Below are 17929 nucleotides of genomic sequence, written 5' to 3' on the forward strand. Positions count from 1 at the left end.
ACTCAAAAAAAAAAAAAAGGATTTCAGGTTTCAGTACTCATGAGCGTATATTCTAAAACAGAAAGCAGAGAAGACAGCATTTTAACAGATCATACTAAAACATGTGCTGCCGAAGGAGTCAGCTGGTGGGATGTGCCACCAAGTACTGGGCTCAGTGAATGACGGGCCCCAGGGAAGGGTCCGTTGCCAGAGTTCACGGTTAAGCGGGAGCCTGGCAGGGCTATGGTGAAGGTGGAGGGGCCCACAGGTCATAATCCAAGGAGAAGATAGGACGATGTCAGGTGACTCACCACGACTCAGAAGACAAGGGAAGACAACTTCAGGGTTCTGGAAGAAAAGTCTCTAATGGGAACCAGCGCTTCCCAGCTATGGGAGCAGTAGGAAAAACATTCCAGACAGTGGAAAGATGCCACAGACTCAGGAGGGCGCCAGGGCCAGGGAAGTCGGGGAGCGGGAGGAAGGGTCAGCCAAGCCTCTAGCCCCGAGAACCGAGCAATGTGGCCCCAGGATACGCCCGGTGAGGCCTGCAGAGCACCCAGCCCTCAGGAGAGGGAGGACAGGGTGTCTGGGAAAACATGGTGCTCCCTGCTGAGTGCACATGGTGTTTTCTCCAGGACCCAGAGGAACACTGGAGAGCTTGGGGAGAATGAACAGGGAGCCAGGCTGGCGGGTGGGGAAAATCATTAACAGAGGCAGGGAGGCCCAGCCAGGCAGCTGGAGGAGTGCAGGGCAGGTTCCCGTCCTCCAGGTAGGAAGGGTGGGGAGTCCCCTGAGCAGGCGATCCCAGCCGAGCGGGCTGGGCCTTCTTTAGAAACTGGGGGTGGGTGGCTGAAGAGCTGGAGTGACAGCCTCTGGGAACAGGGCCGCCCCAGGAGGGCATGCCATGATAAGCCTTTGGTGCTTGTTGACTTTGGTAACTGTGTTCCCTTACATTCATTAATAAGACTAAAACCCAGAAGGCAAAGAAGAGATAGGGTGCCTGCCGGGGCCCCACTCCCGAGAGCTGGCTCCTGCCAAGAGGTGGCAGCTGCCCACACCCCTCGGGTGGCACCCACTCTGCTCTGGGCCCCAGTCCCAGTCCAGTGGCACCCGGGCCGTGGGTGTGGCTGCCTCGCTGGGAGCAGAGGTCATACCCGGCAGTGACTCGCCTGACAGGTTCCTGGTTGAGCACCTTCCAGCCCTGGGGCAGACTTTGACCTCTCCTGGGAGAGGCCGCTGCCAGCCTAGGGGAGAGGGAGCCTGGGGGTGGGGTGAAAGCCACCCACCAGGTCTGGAGCTCTGGTGGGAGGAAGCGGTCGGGAGGAGTCAGGCCTGGAGGAGTCAGGCCGGGAGGAGTCAGGCCGGGACAGGAAGAGGCAGCCTGGGGCCCTGACTGGGAGGAGGGAGGCTGCAGGAGAGAGGGAAGATGGGGCGGGGTGGCCGGGCTCTGTGCATGGGGGCTGTGGGCTCTTGAGGGCCTTTGTTTGGTGGGAGACCAGGCACAGTCAAGGCACGGGCATGTCCACAGTCAAGGCACGGGCATGTCAGTGCCGCCTGCACTTTGCAGCAACGTCAGCTGCCCTCAGGAAACAGATCACGTTCAGGAAAAAAAGGCCTTCCCGGATTGCACCTTCTGCTTGGCGTGTGCATGAGTAGAACTTGTGGGTGCCATGCGGACACGTCACCTTGGGGGCGTGATCTTGGGATGGGCAGACCTGCTAGGCCCAGCCAGGATCACAGGCACCCGCCCCGGGGGAGGCCAGGTGGCGGCTGTTGTCATCAGCTAGTGATTCGGAATGTCCTAAGGAATGCGCCCTCCAGGTCAGCGTGGGAGCAGCCCAAGCCCCAGGGCGGAGAACTTGTGTCCTGGGAGGGCTTGGTGGCTTCTGGGACTGAGCGGGTACGTAGGGCCAGGTATCCTGGGTGCCCTGCAGTGGCCCAGACCATGTTGATAGAGGTCAGTCATGTGGCTGGCCCTGCATGGCCTCCCTGCAGGGAGTAACTTACAGTCTTGATGTCACATCTGAGAAATAGACTTCCACCCTAGCTAGGCCCTCCTAGTTTTGACATATGCAAAGTTCTGGGTGTGTGAGAGGCATGCTGAATGGTGGCTGGCCTTGTCTTTATAAAACTTAAAGAAAAAATTACTGAAGGAGTAAGTTTCTCCATGTTGCATTTTGGGTGTGTTTTTGTTGTTTTAGAGATGGGGTCTTGCTGTGTTGCCCAGGCTGTAGTGCAATGGCACAATCATAGTTCTCTGCAGGCTCAACTTCCTGAGCTCAAGCGATCTTCCCACCTCAGCCTCCTAAGTAGCCAGGGTCACAGGTGCATGCTACCACACTCGGCCCACGTTACGTTTTGATCCTACAAAGTTCTCCTATGCTTTGGCGGCTGTCCTGCTTGTTGATTTGGTGTCAGTGCAGCATTGACGTAGGGCCCGTGACTGGCCAGGCCCCATTTTGTACACTTTGCACGCCTGAACTCATTGATGCTTCTCTGTAACCCTCACAGACCCCGCCTCTGCCCTTTCCAGGAGGACACTCTGGCCACCCAGCATGTCCCAGCGGCACTCGGACAGCTCCCTGGAGGAGAAGCTTCTGGAATACCGCTTCCACTCAGAGCTCCGGCTGGACGCCAATGGGAACCCAGCCTCCGGGCTCCCGATGGTCCGGGGCTCCCTGCGGGCCAGGGCCAATGCCACCTTCCAGCCCGAGGCCCCAATGCCCACGGGGGCAGGGGAGCCGCAGCCCGTCATTCTGAGCACGCAGAGCCCCGCCGCGCTCAAGCTGGGCACCCAGCAGCTCATCCCCCGGAGCCTGGCTGTGGCCAGCAAGGCGAAGGCCCCAGCCCGCCACCAGAGCTTTGGGGCGGCCATGCTCAGCAAGGAGGCCGCCCGGCGTGACCCCCGGCTCCTCCAGGCCCCCAGCTTTTCCCTGGATGACCTGGACGTGGACACAGGCCCCGGGGGGATGCTGCGGAGGAACCTGCGGAACCAGTCCTACCGGGCGGCCATGAAGGGCCTGGGGGGGCCCAGCCACAGGGACCCCATCCAGCTCAGTCCCAAGCTGCAGGCCCTGGCCGAGGAGCCCAGCCCACCACCTGCCCGCTGCCCAGCCAAAAACAAGGTAGGGGCCCGTCCGGAAATGGGGAGGGGCTAGGGGGCAGGGTGGCCTGACCATTCCTGTCACTGTCATCTGCTGCATCATGGAGCTGCACTCAGTGAGCACCTGCTACGTGCAGCGTTTGACTGGTTCATTCCAGCTGAGCCCAGCGGCCAGCCATGGATATGACAATTCCCCTGTATGGACCAGATAGCTGAGGCTTAGAGGTGGTGGGGGAAGGAATCCTACCTGGGCCCTGGACCCTGGGCCCTGGGCCCTGGACCCTGGACCCTGGACTCTGGACTCTGGCATTCTCCTCCCAGCCAGGGTGGTGGGCAGAGCCTCGGGGCAGGGGACTGCATCTCTTGAGCCCTAGGCAGAAGCCATCCTGTCCGAATGATGGGTTCAATCATGAACTTGAACTTGCAGTGAATGGCCTGGACTCAGTCTGCCCTGAGGGTACCGCCTGTCCCAATGCTGGCCATCCAGCAACCTTCTGGAGGCCGAGAGTGGCTGAGGCAGCCTCCCCCTGTCCCCAGTCCTTGGCGCCAGACACTGTCCTTTGTCATGCTCTCCCCTGCCATCCCTACCAAGACCCCAGAAATGCCTCAGGCCCCCTGCTGCGGGTCCCTGCACCCCGGGCTGGAACAGCCCAGCACTCGGTGCCCACCCAGGGGTCCCTCACCCATTCAATCATCCATCCAGTCATTCATTCCTAGTGATTCACACATCCGACATTTCCTGAAGTCCTGCTGGGTCTGGGGTACCAGGCTGAGCCCGGTGGGCACAGCCCTATCCCCCATGAGCTTCCAGGGCAGTGGGGGTGCCGAGGGCTGGGCTGGGGCAACTCGGGGTTGTGGAATCTGGGGGTGAAGGCCTTGGAGCCAGGGGAGGGTCCAGAGCAGAGACACAAAGGACAGGAGGACAGGGAGGAGCTGGAACAGCTCAGCCAGACCTGGGGGGGCCGGCCAGTGGGGGGCACGAGGGAGAGCACAGAGCGAGGGTGCCAGGCCAGGTGCCCGGGAGCCCTGCGTGTTCCAGCAAGGGGTGCGTTCAGGCCCCAACGTGTTCGAGAAACCAGCCCCTGCTTTCCGGGAACCAGCGCACCTGCTGGTCAGGAAGAGGGGCTTGTCCCAGCCAAGAGGGGTGGGCTCTGCGCTGGACAGCAGGGGTGGAAGCTCCCCAGGGGCCCTCCTCAGCCCTCTGCCACTACACCTGCCCTCCCTTGGGCTTCCCTCCAGGCCTGCTGGTAACTCCCGAGCATCCCCTCTCGACTCAGTCAACCCTTCTTCCACCTTCAGGCAGCCCTCCTGGACCTGCCCACCCCATCCCCTGCCCTGCTGGTCTGAGTCCCCAGCCCACCTGCCCTGGCTTCCGATTAGCAGCCCTGAGACTCTCCTGGAGCTGACATTTACTGCAGGCCCATGTGCCTCCTTTCATTGGCACAGGGAGACGGGAGGTCTCTGCCCCTCCCCTAGAGCCGAGTCCCTGTAGCCCACACCTGCCCCTCCCACTGACAGCTGGTGTTTCTGTCTCTCGTCTTCCAGAGGACGCTGGGGCGGAAACGTGCACACAAGGGCTCCTTCAAGGATGGTGAGTGCTACAGGGCCTGACCTGGTGAGTCTGGTCACACCGGGGCGTCCTGGGGGATCTCGATGCGGTGACTCCGAGGACGTGCTCAAGGGGGTCCTTCTGGGACTCAGGCTCTGAGGCCTAGGGCTAGCCTGGCCATGCAGCTCTGGTAGATCTAGAAGGGTCTAGAAGGTTCCCTGGGCTCCCTTTTGGGTGGGCCCACGGGGAAGGAACAGACTGAGCCCCACCTGCCCCGAGCACCCGAATGTGTGCCAACCCAGCCTGTGGTGGTCCTGCTGCTGGGGGGACCGAGGCCAGATCAGCGGGGCGCTCTGCCTGGAATTCCCTAGGTGGAAGGGAAGCTTTGTGTGGGAGACCGTGCGTGTGGGTGACAACATCACTTAGCCTGCCGAGGGGGATGCCAGCAGTACCCCTGGTAAGGCTGAGGGGGCGGTACAGGCGCTCTAGGGGTGTGAAAAGGTGGAAAGCAGTGAGACTGAGGAGACCAGGGCTCTGAATACCCAACCTTGAGCCTGGTTTCTGTTGAGAGGCACCAAGAGCTTTTTGGGTGGCCTCGAGTCCAGGACAGGGGATCCAGACCTCCTCGACAAAAGTCTTAGGGAAGAGCATCCCCAAAGAGAGTAGCAGGGATGCCCCACCATCTCGGGGGTGGTTGGTGGGGGCCAGGGTCTGCCGTGAGGGCTCAGAGGCACCCTGAACTGGGCCCAGCCGATCCCAGGTCGTTCTGCGCATAGGGGGCTCTTTGGACTGGCACACAGCAGCCTCAGCCTCAGCCTAGCCTGGGGACAGCCCCGCTCACGGCCTCCTCCCCAACCAGGCTCAGCCGACCTGCGGGGCGCCACTTTGCCAGCACGGCCTGGTGTGAAGGTGCCACATTCTGCCCTGGCCTCACAGGCACAGGAGCCCGCCCCCCTGGGAGGAGCCTGCCCTGGAGGTCCTGCACTGTCCGACATACTGGGGGACCCTGGGGAGGGTCAGCCTGTGGGTTCCAGGAGGCCAGGTCTCCTCCAAGCCCCAGGCCTGCAGTGACTCTCCTTCTCTCCCTAGACCCCCGATTCTACCAGGAGATCCGGGAGCGGGGCCTGAACACTAGCCACGAGTCTGATGATGACCTGCTAGATGACCCCTCCAGCCCCGAAGGACCCCGAAAGGCAGACACCACCATCGTGGTCAAGAACTACCGGCCAGCCCAGGTCACCTGGAGCCAGCTCCCAGAGGTAGGCCTGGGGGGCGGGGAAGGCTGGCCCAGAGAGGTTGAGCAGGGCCCCAAGAGGTCCCTGGCCAGGCATTCCCCAGCTGTGGCGGCCAGGCCCCGCCTGGCTGGCTTGGCACCTTGGGGTGGTCACTGGGGAGAGAGGGTGGTCAGGCACACAGGTTTGTCTTTAGCCATTGTGTGGGGGGAGGGGCATTCCTGCTCAGACTGAGCTACTGGGAGCTGTGGACACAAGGGACCCCCTTTCTGGGGTCCTGTCCCCAGGACAGGGCTGGGATCTCCAACATCCTGGATGTCCTGGGCACCAGTCAGAGGTGAGGGCGCCGCAGCCCTCCCCCACCCCGGGGCCCTGCCAGGAAGGCCACTGTACCCGGTGGGCCCTGGGGAGGTCTGCGTGAGAAGGCACCTGGGAGGGGAGGGGATGGGCTTGGAGCCAGGGCTGGGACCAAGCCACACCCTCACTTTCCACATCTGAAAATGGGGCCTGTCCCTGCCCCGCAGGGCCGTGGTGGTCTCAGCGGGGAGCAAGTCCAGGCAACAGCCCAGGGCATGGGGGGAGGCGACTGCTGCCACCCAGGCAGGCACGCTGGCCTCAAGTGGACCCGTGACCGTGTCCCCTGAGGGCCAAGGGCAGGGACTGGGCTGAGGCCGTGGGTGTGGGGCCGCAGGGAGGGTGGGCCTGGTTCTGCTCCATCTACAGTACAATGGGGCTCCTTGTTTGCTCCCCTGAGGGGGACGAGGGGCTGTGACCCTGACTGCCCACCAAACTCCATGCTGCTGCATGCACGGGACTCCGGCCAGGGCAGGCCCAGCATGGGGAGAGGGTAGGCGGGGCTGCCTCCCCACAGATGAAAAGTTCTGGAAGTTCACTTCATTCTCATGCCCTGGGGGTGGGGGAGTGTGATCCCCCCTGGACTGGGGTGGGGTCACAGTGCCAGAGACTCTGACCCAGCCGGTCCAAGTTTGGAAAGGAGGTGTGGTGGGCGGAGTCACCCGCGGGCCCAGGCACTGCAGACGGTCTCTGCCAGCCCAGAGAAGAGAGCTTAAAGCAGGTGTCCCGGGTCCCTCAGAGTGGGCACCCAGCAGCATGCAGTCCCATCTGTCCTGGCACACTGTGGCACACTCCCACCGAGGCAGCCGCTGGCTGTGCACCTTGAGGGGCAAAGCTCAGCAAGCAGCACCCCTGGCTGGCACAGCAGTACCTGTTCCTGCCAGGCAGGGCGCTGTCCCTGTGGCCTGGGGGGTGCTGAGCCACCGTCCTGCTCTCCACACCGTCCCTTGCTAGGTGGGCTCCATACCTCTCCGTCCCTGGGAGGATCTTTGGACAGTGGCCCCTCCGACCCCCTAGGCTTGCACCCTGGACATTCTGCACTTTCCTGGGCTGCCCCGGGGCTCCCTGGAGGGGTGGACCTGCCCTGGGGAGGTTTCTACAGGTGGGGAAGATGAGGCTGACAACCCCAGCAGGACAGGACAGCTCCATGGCCTGACCTCACCGAGCTGCACAAGGGGCCACGGGTATTCCATCGAGGGCTCTGCCCAGGCTCCCGCCTCTCTGGCCTCTGTCCACTTTGACTCTGGTCCGGTGGAAAAAGGATAGGAGAAAGCTGTGCCTTGGGCCTCTGGGACGTGTGACCTGGAACTCCCAGGCCTGTGTTCCTCAGGTAGTGGAGTCGGGCATCCTGGACCAGCTGTCCACGGAGGAGCGCAAGAGACAGGAGGTGAGGACCCTGACGGGGCACTACCCCAACCACAGGACACACGAACCCTGGGGGAGGGGACAACAGCCACAGTGATGGAGCCCCCACCCCCTCCCAGGGCCGCACACTCTCATGACCCCTGAGGACCCTGCCTCTACCCCTGCCCAGAACACCTGGGCCCTCAGCATTGCTGTATGAGTCCTCAGGCAGCCTTGGGCTGGGGCTGCCGTGATCCCTTGACCGGGATGGCGGTCCTGGCCCAGTTCACACAGCTCCTAAGTGGCCGCGCACCCCAGGGACATCAGGCTCCTGTCTCCAGCCTGGCCATCCTGACAACCCTCTCCAGGGGGTCTGCCCAGGACTCATGCTCTCGCCTGCCCCCTACTGCCCAGAGGGTGTCCTTATCTGAGCACTGGGCACCCAGACCCCTCACCGGCCCCTCTCTGCAGGCCATCTTCGAGATCCTCACGTCCGAGTTCTCCTACCACCACAGCCTGAGCGTTCTGGTGGCTGAGTTCCTGCAGTCCAAGGAGCTGCAGGCGACCGTGACCCCGACGGAGCACCACCACCTCTTCTCCAACATCCTGGACGTCCTGGGTGCCAGTCAGAGGTGAGGGCGCCACGGCCCTCCCCCACCCTGGGGCCCTGTCAGGGAAGCCACTGTGCCCAGTGGACTGTGTCTTGATGGAATAGTCTGGAGCAACCACTGGCTGGGACGGAGTGTGACAACCTCCCTGGGTCCTTGAGGCCACTGAGAGCTGGCCCCAGGAACGGACTGAGCATGGACAGTGGGCAGCCTGGACCCTCACAAGAGTCAGAGTGCTACCCAAGGGCACAGCCCTGCTCACTGCTGAGAGGGAGCCCACCAGGATGCCCAGGCACAGAGAACTGTATGACCCAGCTGGGCGGTGCCCCCAGGGTGCCCATCCGGCCTGGAGGCGGCCTCAAGTTGCAGTCCTGGGTCACATTACGCCCAGAGGTGTCTGGTGGCTGGACTTGAGCTCTGGTTGCAGGGCCTGGAGGTGGAGAAGGGGCCTGGGGGTGTGTGTGTGTGTGTGTGTGTGTGTGTGTGTGTGTGTGTGTGTGTGTGTGTGCCTATGTATAGGCGTGTGTGCATGCATGTGCCTGCACGTGTGTGTTGGTATGTGTGCATATGCATACATATACCCCGGAGGACCGGCCTCGGGGCATCATCCAGCCCTCCCAGCCTCACTGCTACCCTGACAGGGAGGTGCCTCGGGCCCCCATTGACTTGGGTGGGTTGATGTTGGTGATTGGGTCTTGCCGTGTCCAACAGAGGCTGGGCCCCGGCGGTGATGGCCTCTGGTTCTTCCTTCAGCCCCACCCCTTGCTCAGCCCGCCTCCCACACACTGCCTGTAGGACCCTTTCAGAAATTTCAGGGCCAGGGTGGGTGGGGATCAACTTGTCTCTGGAGACTGGGCTTCCTGAAGAGACACTCCAACCCCTGACCCAGCACAGGGCCGGTGAGGGGTCTGGATAGTGGCTGCTCCTTCCCCCAACTCCTGCTCACTCTGAGCAGGCTCTGTGTCCCCAGCATAGTCCCCTCTTCGTCCGCAGCTGCGTGTTTGCCCCTGACCTCTGCAGGGCTTCACCCTGGCGGTGGCCGTCCCGGGTGGGACCCTCCAGTCTCCTTCCCCAACTGGGCCTCTGCAGCTCTAAATGTTCACAGTAACCCCTTTGGGGAGTAAGCACGATTTTGTGTGGGAGACTGATGGCTACCCCCGGCCCAGACTTTTCTCAGAAACCCTCCATCGCCCGTGGGAGGTGCTGACGAGCTCACACATGCTCGGGTGGGACAGCCCTGTGACTGGCTCTGGAGTAGTTGCTCCTGACCTGCTGTTCCGTCAGCTGGGACTTCCCAAGGGCAAGTTGCTGTTGGGATGGTCCTCTACAGGAAGCGTGGCCCCTTGGGGGTGGAAGATCCAGCTGGGGCCCAGGGAGCAGGGGGGCCTGAGGGACCCCACCCACCTCCACACTAGGCAAGCGGCTCCGCAGCCGACAGAGCTCTGGGGGTGGGTGGGGCCCGGGCTTGGGCACTGTCAGGGCCTGGAGGCTCCAGCCACCATCTCACACACCGGGCAGCCACTGCAGGTCCAACTAAGCTCAGACACGGTGACCCTGGCTGCCTGTGGGAGCAGAACCCTGCCTGGCCCTGCCCAGCTCGGACCAGCATGAACTCACTGCATCCTCATCACCTGGGCCGAGGCCCACACTACAGAGGCAGTGAGGCTGGCAGTCACCTCCAGGGAGTCTGCCAAGAGCCGGGGCCCGGTCCCCAACCCTGGCCTTGACTGCCTGCTCAGAGTGGGCTGGGACTCAGGGGACGTGTTCATGAACCAGGCAGGGACCCTGGCTGGAATTTAGGAGACCTCTCTCATCCTCGTGGGTGTGCCCGGAGGCTGGTGTCTCATGCCTCCTCCCCCCACGGCACAATGTCTGCCCTGGAGCTCATTCCCAGGGCCAGTGCCACCAGTGGTCAGTGCCGCACCTAGGCCTCACTCAGGCCTCTTCCCTCCTGGCCCCCCCACTCTTCTGAATCTGAGGTCGGGGTCACACCCCTGAGTGCCTACCACAGGCTGCCTCTGGGAGCTTAACGCAGTTTCTGCCATGTGTGCACATGTGTGTGTATGTACATCTGTGTGTACACAGTGTGTGCGTGTGCACATGCACACCCCTGTATGTGCATATGTAAGTCTGCACGTGTGTGCATATGCACATCTGTGTGTGTGTGTACGCAGTGTGTGTGTGTGCACATGCACACCCCTGTATGTGCATATGTAAGTCTGCACGTGTGTGCATATGCACCTCTGTGTGTGTGTACGCAGTGTGTGCGTGTGCATATGCACACCCCTGTATGTGCATATGTGAGTAAGTCTGCACGTGTGTGCATATGCACATCTGTGTGTGTGTGTACGCACGTACACAGGTGTGGGCTGCCCCCCAGGCTCATGGCCCCACCCTCATACTGCATGCCTGCAGGTTCTTTGAGGCCCTGGAGCAGCGGCACAAGGCGCAGGTGCTCGTGGAAGACATCAGCGACATCCTGGAAGAGCACGCCGAGAGGCACTTCCACCCCTACGTGGCCTACTGCTCCAACGAGGTCTACCAGCAGCGCACGCTGCAGAGGCTGACGTGAGTGGCCTGTGCACGTTGCAGCCAACTTCGTGGGTTCTGCCTTGTTCTGTCTGGGCCGGCCGTGCGGGGCCCCGAGGGACAGCCCCGTCCTCTGTTGCAGAAGCAGCAACGCGGCCTTTCACGACGTCCTACGTGAGATCGAGAGGCGGCCGGCGTGCGGGGGGCTGCCCATGATTTCCTTCCTCATCCTCCCCATGCAGAGGGTGACCCGGCTGCCCCTCCTGATGGACGTGAGTATGCCGCAGGTTCTCACCTGGTCCTGGGATCCCCCACTGGAGTGCCCAGCCTCAGCGGAGTGCCACTCCCTGGTGACCTCTGTCACACTCTGCCTGTCCCTGCAATTGCCACAGTTAGGATGATGAGACGCTTTAGTAGCAAGACAGCTTGGGGTGCCATCATGGCTGCCATCCCAGAGTACACCTGCTGGGAGCTATTCCAACACTTCTGGTGTTGAGTTCACTACTCAGTGGTTCACGAGGTTCCCTCCTTTTGGGGAGTCCCCAAACGCTAGGCCTCTTGGCATGGTGGCCCTGGGAGGTGGCTCAGACACCTGTGGCTTTCCTGTTTCTCGGATGGAGAAGGGAGCTCAGAGGGGTTCACCAATGTGGCCTGTGTCTCTGAGATGCCAGCTCACGGTGTGCACGAGAGGGTAAAAGGCACACACATATGCATACATGCAGTGTACACAGATATGCACATGCACATATGCTTGCTTGCATGTGCTCAGCCAAGTACACATCCACACATATCCTCTTGCATATGCTCAGCCAAGTACACATCCACATAACCACGCAAATGGCAGGACCAAGCTAAGTAAGTGCCCAGAGACAGCATGTGGCAGTGCTCAGTGGGCCAGCTGCCCACGCTGGATGTACCTAGACCTCAGGAGCCCCGGGACATGCAGAAGTGGGGCTGCCAGGGGTCCTTCATTGATTCTTCCCAGGCTGGAGGGGGACAACCAAGGATGGCAAGGGATGGGGTCTTGGGGGTGCCCGCTCTTGTTCCCACTCAAGCCAGTCTGGCCTGGCCAAGCCCCAGGTGGTGCAGAGACCATTTGAGGGCTGGGTGGGAGCTGCCCAGGCAGGCCCCACAGCTGGGATGCAGGAGGGTGCCGGCGCCACATGTCTGCTGTCCTCTCTAGACACTGTGCCTCAAGACTCAGGGCCACCCTGAGAGGTACAAGGCCGCCAGCCGCGCACTCAAGGCCATCAGCAAGGTGAGGTCTGCCCCCACCCCACGGGCACAGGGGGTTCTTGGAGTATCCATTCCAAGCTCTGTGTGGCACTGATGGGGAAACTGAGGCCCAGAGCCAGGAGAGCGCTTGCTCAGTCGGTGAGCCCAAGGCATGGCTGGGACTATGACTGGCCTGGCACCACCCAAGGGCCAGCACAGTGGCAGCTAGGGGGGCTGGGTGGGAGCCGGGCACAGATGGTGGACCATGCCATGGCCCCTCGGTGTCCGCCTGCTCACGCATGCCCACCCCTGCAGCTAGTGAGGCAGTGCAACGAGGGAGCCCACACGATGGAGCGCACGGAGCAGTTGTACACATTGCACACGCAGCTGGACTTCGGCAAGGTCAAGGTAGGCGGCCCCCGGTGGTGCCATGCTGTCTCCGGCATGGGTGACTCTCCCACTGGATGCCCCAGGCCCCCCTAGACCATTCCCACCTGGCCCTCCCCACCATCCACATCTGAGGTCAGGGGTCACACTCCGAGCCTGAGGGCTGGAGAGGCCTCAGTGGGCGCCTGCTCTGAGGGGCCTGGGGGCGGGCCCTGGTGGAGCTGGTGCCTTTGGTCTCTCAGGCCTCCTTTTCCACATCTGGGAACATTTCCTGTGCACCCTCCCCAACTACGCTGGGTAGACGGGTCTCTCTGGCTCTTGCCTCCTCCCTAGGACCAGGCAGGCACAGGGCAGGCCCCAGGCCCTGAGTGACTGAGCCAAGGGCCAGCAGGCGGCAGGCTTGGTTCGTGGGAAAGGGCAGGCCCTGAGGACAGAGGGGACAAGGCCTGAGGACAGAGGAGATGGCCCCTGAGGACGGGGGAATGAGCCCTGAGGGCAGGGATATGGGTCCTGAGGACAGGGCATGGGGGCCCGAGGACAGGGGGTGTTGGGTCCTGAAGACAGGGTTGTTCCCTGAGGATGGGGTGGGGGGCAGAAATGGGGCCCAGGGACAGGGTGGATGGGACCCGAGGACAGGGGTCAGGGCCTGAGGACGAGGGGACAAGGAGGGGCCCTGAGGACAGGGGGATGGGGCAACTTCTGGGCCAGCTCAGATCAGGTTTCCGTGAGGCTTGGATTCTGGAGAGGAGAACATTTCCAGCCCAGGCTGGGCAGCCCTATCCCCCTCTCAAGCAGGCAGGGATCAGCCCTCTTTCCCCAGACACCCCCAGGATCCCACAGACTGGCCATATCCCTGTCTGTGTTGCCCAAAGGTGGATGTGTGTGGGCCTCTTGTCCTGACGTCCTGTCTGTTAAGTGCCCTTTGTTTGGGTGACAAGTTACAGGCCATCCTCGGTCGGAACCATGGAACAATGGGGGTGAAGGGCACAGAGGTCCCGGCCAGGGGAGGAGCCTCCTTGGATGGGCCAGGGTGGACTTCACGAAGGAGGTGTTAGGGTGAGGACTGCCCCTGCTGTCACTGAGCGCATATGTGCAGGTCACGTGTTCAGCTCCCGGATCCTTTGGACCCCCCGGCCAGAGCAAGGGCCCTCCCAGGCCTGGCTCACACCCCACCCTCATGGTCTCAAAGCTGGTCTTAAGACCCGTGTGGCAGGGGGTCCAGCAGGCCAATTGGGGGAGGCGTGGCAGAGCAGAGACCCCCAAGGTGGGAGATGCTGGGATTCAGAGTCCACGGTGGGTGTCGGCATCAAGCAGGACGCTTGCAGAGTGGGGGGGGTTCCTCCAGGGTAGCGGAGGACAGGTGATGGGCAGGCCCCCTCATGCCCACTCTACACCCCCAGCCTGTGTCTCCTCTGTCCCCACCCCCTCCAGCAACTCACCAGGCTGGCAGAGGGGCAGCAGTTAGTGACTCAGGAATCAGGAAAGGCCCTGGACATCAGAATGTGGCCACCCCCTCTCAGGGCAGGCCCTCTCTTCTCACTCCGTGGGTCCCTGTGTAGACCGTGGCTCCCAGAAGGCACGGAGTTTGCGTGAACACTGCCATTCCCTGCCCCGCCTGGGGTGAGGTTCACAGAGAGGCTTCCCTGGACTGACCTTCACGTCCAGGTTCAAGTGAGACCTTCAGCCAGTGCCCGGCGAGCCCATGGGCCTGCCTGGAGGCCAGGCGGGCCCGCCTGCACTGTCCATTGATGCCGGGCAGGATCTGGGCCCAGAGCCTGTGCACCTTACTTGAAGGCCTGGACACGGCATGTGGCCTCCGCTGTCCAGCCCTGACCGGCACAGCCAGCCGGCCGCCCAGTCCTCAGAGGCAGGGGTCGGTCGTGCCCCAATGCCGTGTTCACTGAGGCCCTGTCCCCCAGTCCCTCCCGCTGATCTCCGCCTCCCGCTGGCTGCTGAAGCGTGGGGAGCTCTTCGTGGTGGAAGAGACGGGCCTCTTCCGGAAGCTGGCCAGCCGGCCCACATGCTACCTGTTCCTGTTCAATGACGTGCTGGTTGTGACCAAGAAGAAGAGGTGGGGACGCCGGGGGCCCGGGGCTGCTGGCCTTGGGGGCCTTGGGGGGAGCGGGAGAGCCAGCCCCGAGTCCCCGTCCCGTGGCCCCGTGCCACATCCCACGTGCCACAGGGCGCAGGCGCTCTCTGCCACCCCAGCCATGGGAGCAAGAGCCGTGGCCTCTGTGAGACGGGGGCAGCTCTCAGGGCATCCTTGGGGAAGGGCGGAGGCGGGGGTGGGTATCCCAACCACCGCCTCTGTCCCCAGTGAGGACAGCTACACGGTCCAGGACTACGCGCAGATGGACCATGTCCAGGTCCGGAAGATGGAGCCCTCAGAGCTCCCCCTGCAGGCGGGGGGCAACCGCAGCTCCTCTGTGCCGCACCCCTTCCAGGTGACCCTGCTGCGCAACAGTGAAGGCCGCCAGGAGCGGGTCCTCCTGTCCTCGGACTCTGCGTAAGGGCTGGGGACGCCCGTCCTGAGGTCAGACCTGGCCGTCCCGCCTCCCTGGTGATTCCAAGGCCATTTCTGAGCATCCCGGTGCCCAGGGCTGCCGGGATGCCAGGTCAAGCCGGGAACAGAACAGAAACGGCCTTGGCCTTAGGGGGCTTACATTCCCAGGAGGGAGCATTCCTGGAGCTGGACAACCTCCCAGTTCAGTGTGTCAGAAGGAGCTGGGGGGTGGGCAGGGGGACACCGAGGAAGGCTCAGAACCCAACAACAGGCGAGAGGGAGGCAGGGAGGCTGGAGAGGAGTGCTCCCAGAGGCAGCGCTGTGCAGAGACCCTGAGCACACAGAGCCACAAGGCAGACAGCCAGAGGAACAGGGGCAGGGGCTGGGGTGCTGGAGCCAGTCAGGAGGGGGTCATGCCGAACAGGTGCGGGCACTGATGGGGGTTCAGTGGACAGAGGTACGAGGAGGCGTCAGTCTCCACTTTCCCTCCCAGCTCCCCTTGACCGTGGCTGGCTCTGGGCCCCCTTCCCAGACAAGGAAGCTGAGACCGAGTGTCAATCAGCAGATGGAAGGAGGCCGGGAGCTCAGGCCCAGTGCTGGGGAACGGGGTGTGTTTGGGGTTTGCGACTGCCACCCGACTCTGACAGGGGCAGAGGGGACTCGGGGTCAGTCTGCCTGGCCGCCCCCTACTCACCCATCTTCTCCCCACACCCCTGCGGGTTGGTGTCTGAGCCAGGAACACCAGGCTGGGGGGACTGGCGTGGGGCCTCGCTCACACCCTCTGTGGCCCCCAGGAGTGACCGTGCCCGGTGGATCACAGCACTTACCTACAGGGAGAGACAGGGCCAGGGCCCCACTAACAAAGGAGGTGAGTCTGGGCTGGGGACTTGCGGGCGGGCCTCTGCCAGGGCTGGGCACTTGGCCCCAGGAGCGAGAGTACCATCCTGTGATCCGCCTTAGCCCAAAGGAAGCTGCCACCTGTTGGCTGCTGGGGTCCCACAGTCACGGGCCTTCCCAAGGGGTGTCTGCGGAGGCTGCTGGGAGGCGGGGGAGCCCAGGGTGCTTGGGGCTGCAGAGGGGCCGTGCCCTCCCCAGATAGCCCTGTGACGCCTGTCCCCTCCCCCACCCCCAGACCTGCCCCAGGTGGAGATCACCAAGGCCTACTTCGCAAAGCAGGCAGATGAGGTCACACTGCAGCAGGCAGACGTGGTCCTGGTCCTGCTGCAGGAAGACGGTGAGCACCAGGGGCGGGGAGCCCCAGCCCAGCGTCCTGAGCCGGCCTGGCTGATGGGCTGGGGAGCTCGTAGCCTCAAGGACTCCCCAAAGCAAGGACGCTTGCATCCCGAGTCGCAGGATCAAAAACGGATCTTTGTCACCCTGTGTCCTGAGCAGAAGGAGGGAGTGTCTCTGTCCTCCTGAGGGTCCCCACTGAGCTGGGGTTACAGCTTGTGCCTCCTTGCTGGGGCAAAGCTGGGTGGGGTGAGCTTAGCCTGTCCCTTCCCAGCACCTGCAGGAGGACTGGGTGCCCATGTGGCCTTGGCCTAGGCTTTCTGGGCCCACTTTCTCCCCACAGACGGGGGAGGAATAGTCGGTTCTGAGGAGTCAGCCCTGGCACCCTCAGGCACGGCAGCTCGGCCCCCAGCCTCCCTCTCATGCCTCTCCTGGTGCAGGGTGGCTCTATGGGGAGAGGCTTCGGGATGGCGAGACGGGCTGGTTCCCCGAGGACTTCGCACGCTGCATCACCAGCCGCATGGCCGTGGAGGACAACGTGCGCAGGATGGAACGGCTGCGGGTGGAGACTGACGTCTAGCCATCGCGGGCACCCCGCAGGCCTCCTATCATTGACCCTCCAGTGCCAGCCTGACTCCAGGGAGCTAGTCCCAGGGTCACAGACGATTCCCTGGGTCTCTGCAAGGCCGCGTGGCTGCAGCCATGGGCTCTTGACATGTCCCAGAAAGAAGATCACATGCGTCTCCCCCACCCCCAGAAGCAGCCTGCAGGCAAAGGGGCCACTCCCAGTACCCCCAGGAGGAGCCCAGCCACTGGTCCCACCCCTTCCAGCACCCACAGGGCAGCTGCCCCCAGGCTGGCCCGGACAGAGAACCGCTGCTATCAGCATAGACAATGTGGGGGCTCCTTCCTATGTCCTCCTGTCCCTGAGGAACAACAAGGGCCTCAAGTGCCCAGGGGTGCCCACAACCCAAGAGGAGAGCTGGCTGGAGGGAAGTGACCCTGCAGCACCAGCAGGGAGATTTTGATTTTGAGGTTTCCAAATACATTAAAGTATTTCTTTTAACACCTGGAGTCCCACCACAAATCTGAGCCTGGGCTGAGGCCACAGGTTTCCCAGTGAAATCCCTAAGGTGCTGTGGTCCAGGATTGGACCCTGTGTGTATGCACACGTGTGAGTGGCCACCCAGTGCCTGTCCTTGGCTGTGGCCTGTCTGTCCACTGGCTGGAGCATCGTGGTCAGGGCCAGTGGCTTCCACAGAGCACCCAGGCGTGGCAACAACTGAGCCTGGCCAGGCTCCTCCTGGCCAGTGGCTGAAGACGGGATTTGGTAGAGGCTTTGGGAATCCCTGGGGGGGGTCCCTGGAGCTGGACACAGCCCCGTCTCCCTCACCACTTTGTCTCCTCCTGGGACCTACAGCAGGGAGGCAGCCTCTGAGCCCAGGGGGAAGGCTGGGCCTCGCTCTCCCAGGAGGCCCTACTGGTCTTCCTGTGTCCTGTGCTGATGCCCAAAGCCTCTCCTGGCTGGCGTATCATTGGGGTGTGGGCTCCCGCTATACGCCTGAGAGTCTGCCCTGATCCCACAGTTCCAGGGCCCCTGGCTGCCTGTGAAAGTCAGGGTGCATCTCTCCAGGTGTGAACCAGAAGTGGTGATACTGGCAGGCTGTCCTCTGCCCCTCCCATCCTGGGGCAGCTGCAGGACCTGGTGCAGGAGGGGCTGCTCTGAGCCCTGCCTGCAGAACCAGTTGGTGGGGGTCTTTTGCGCCAGAGGGGTTGGCTTCTTTCCCCAAGGCCTTCATGGCCTGGGGCAGTCAGGAAGGCCAAGGCCAGACCCAGAGCCCGGGTGGGGCCGTGTTGGGCAGGGGTTTTGGTCAGTAGCCATGTGGCAGGATGGGG

The 17929-nt window shown here is 62.9% G+C and overlaps 1 protein-coding gene across 1 annotated transcript; it reads left to right on the forward strand.

The window, feature by feature from the left end:
* The first annotated feature begins 2519 nt into the window (after positions 1 to 2519).
* Positions 2520 to 16842, forward strand: ARHGEF16 (Rho guanine nucleotide exchange factor 16). The gene is made up of 14 exons (XM_008048111.1): positions 2520 to 3104; positions 4628 to 4673; positions 5721 to 5890; positions 7548 to 7604; positions 8033 to 8193; positions 10585 to 10737; positions 10841 to 10970; positions 11882 to 11956; positions 12229 to 12321; positions 14220 to 14371; positions 14618 to 14806; positions 15598 to 15671; positions 15936 to 16037; positions 16474 to 16842. Exons 1-14 carry the CDS (start codon positions 2535 to 2537, stop codon positions 16611 to 16613), a joined length of 2112 nt encoding a protein of 703 aa, XP_008046302.1. The 5' UTR covers positions 2520 to 2534; the 3' UTR covers positions 16614 to 16842.
* Positions 16843 to 17929: the final 1087 nt, after the last annotated feature.

Source organism: Carlito syrichta, unplaced genomic scaffold, assembly GCF_000164805.1.
Source record: "Carlito syrichta isolate Samal-C Ts95f unplaced genomic scaffold, Tarsius_syrichta-2.0.1 Scaffold120529, whole genome shotgun sequence".
NCBI classification, from domain to species: Eukaryota; Metazoa; Chordata; class Mammalia; order Primates; family Tarsiidae; genus Carlito; species Carlito syrichta.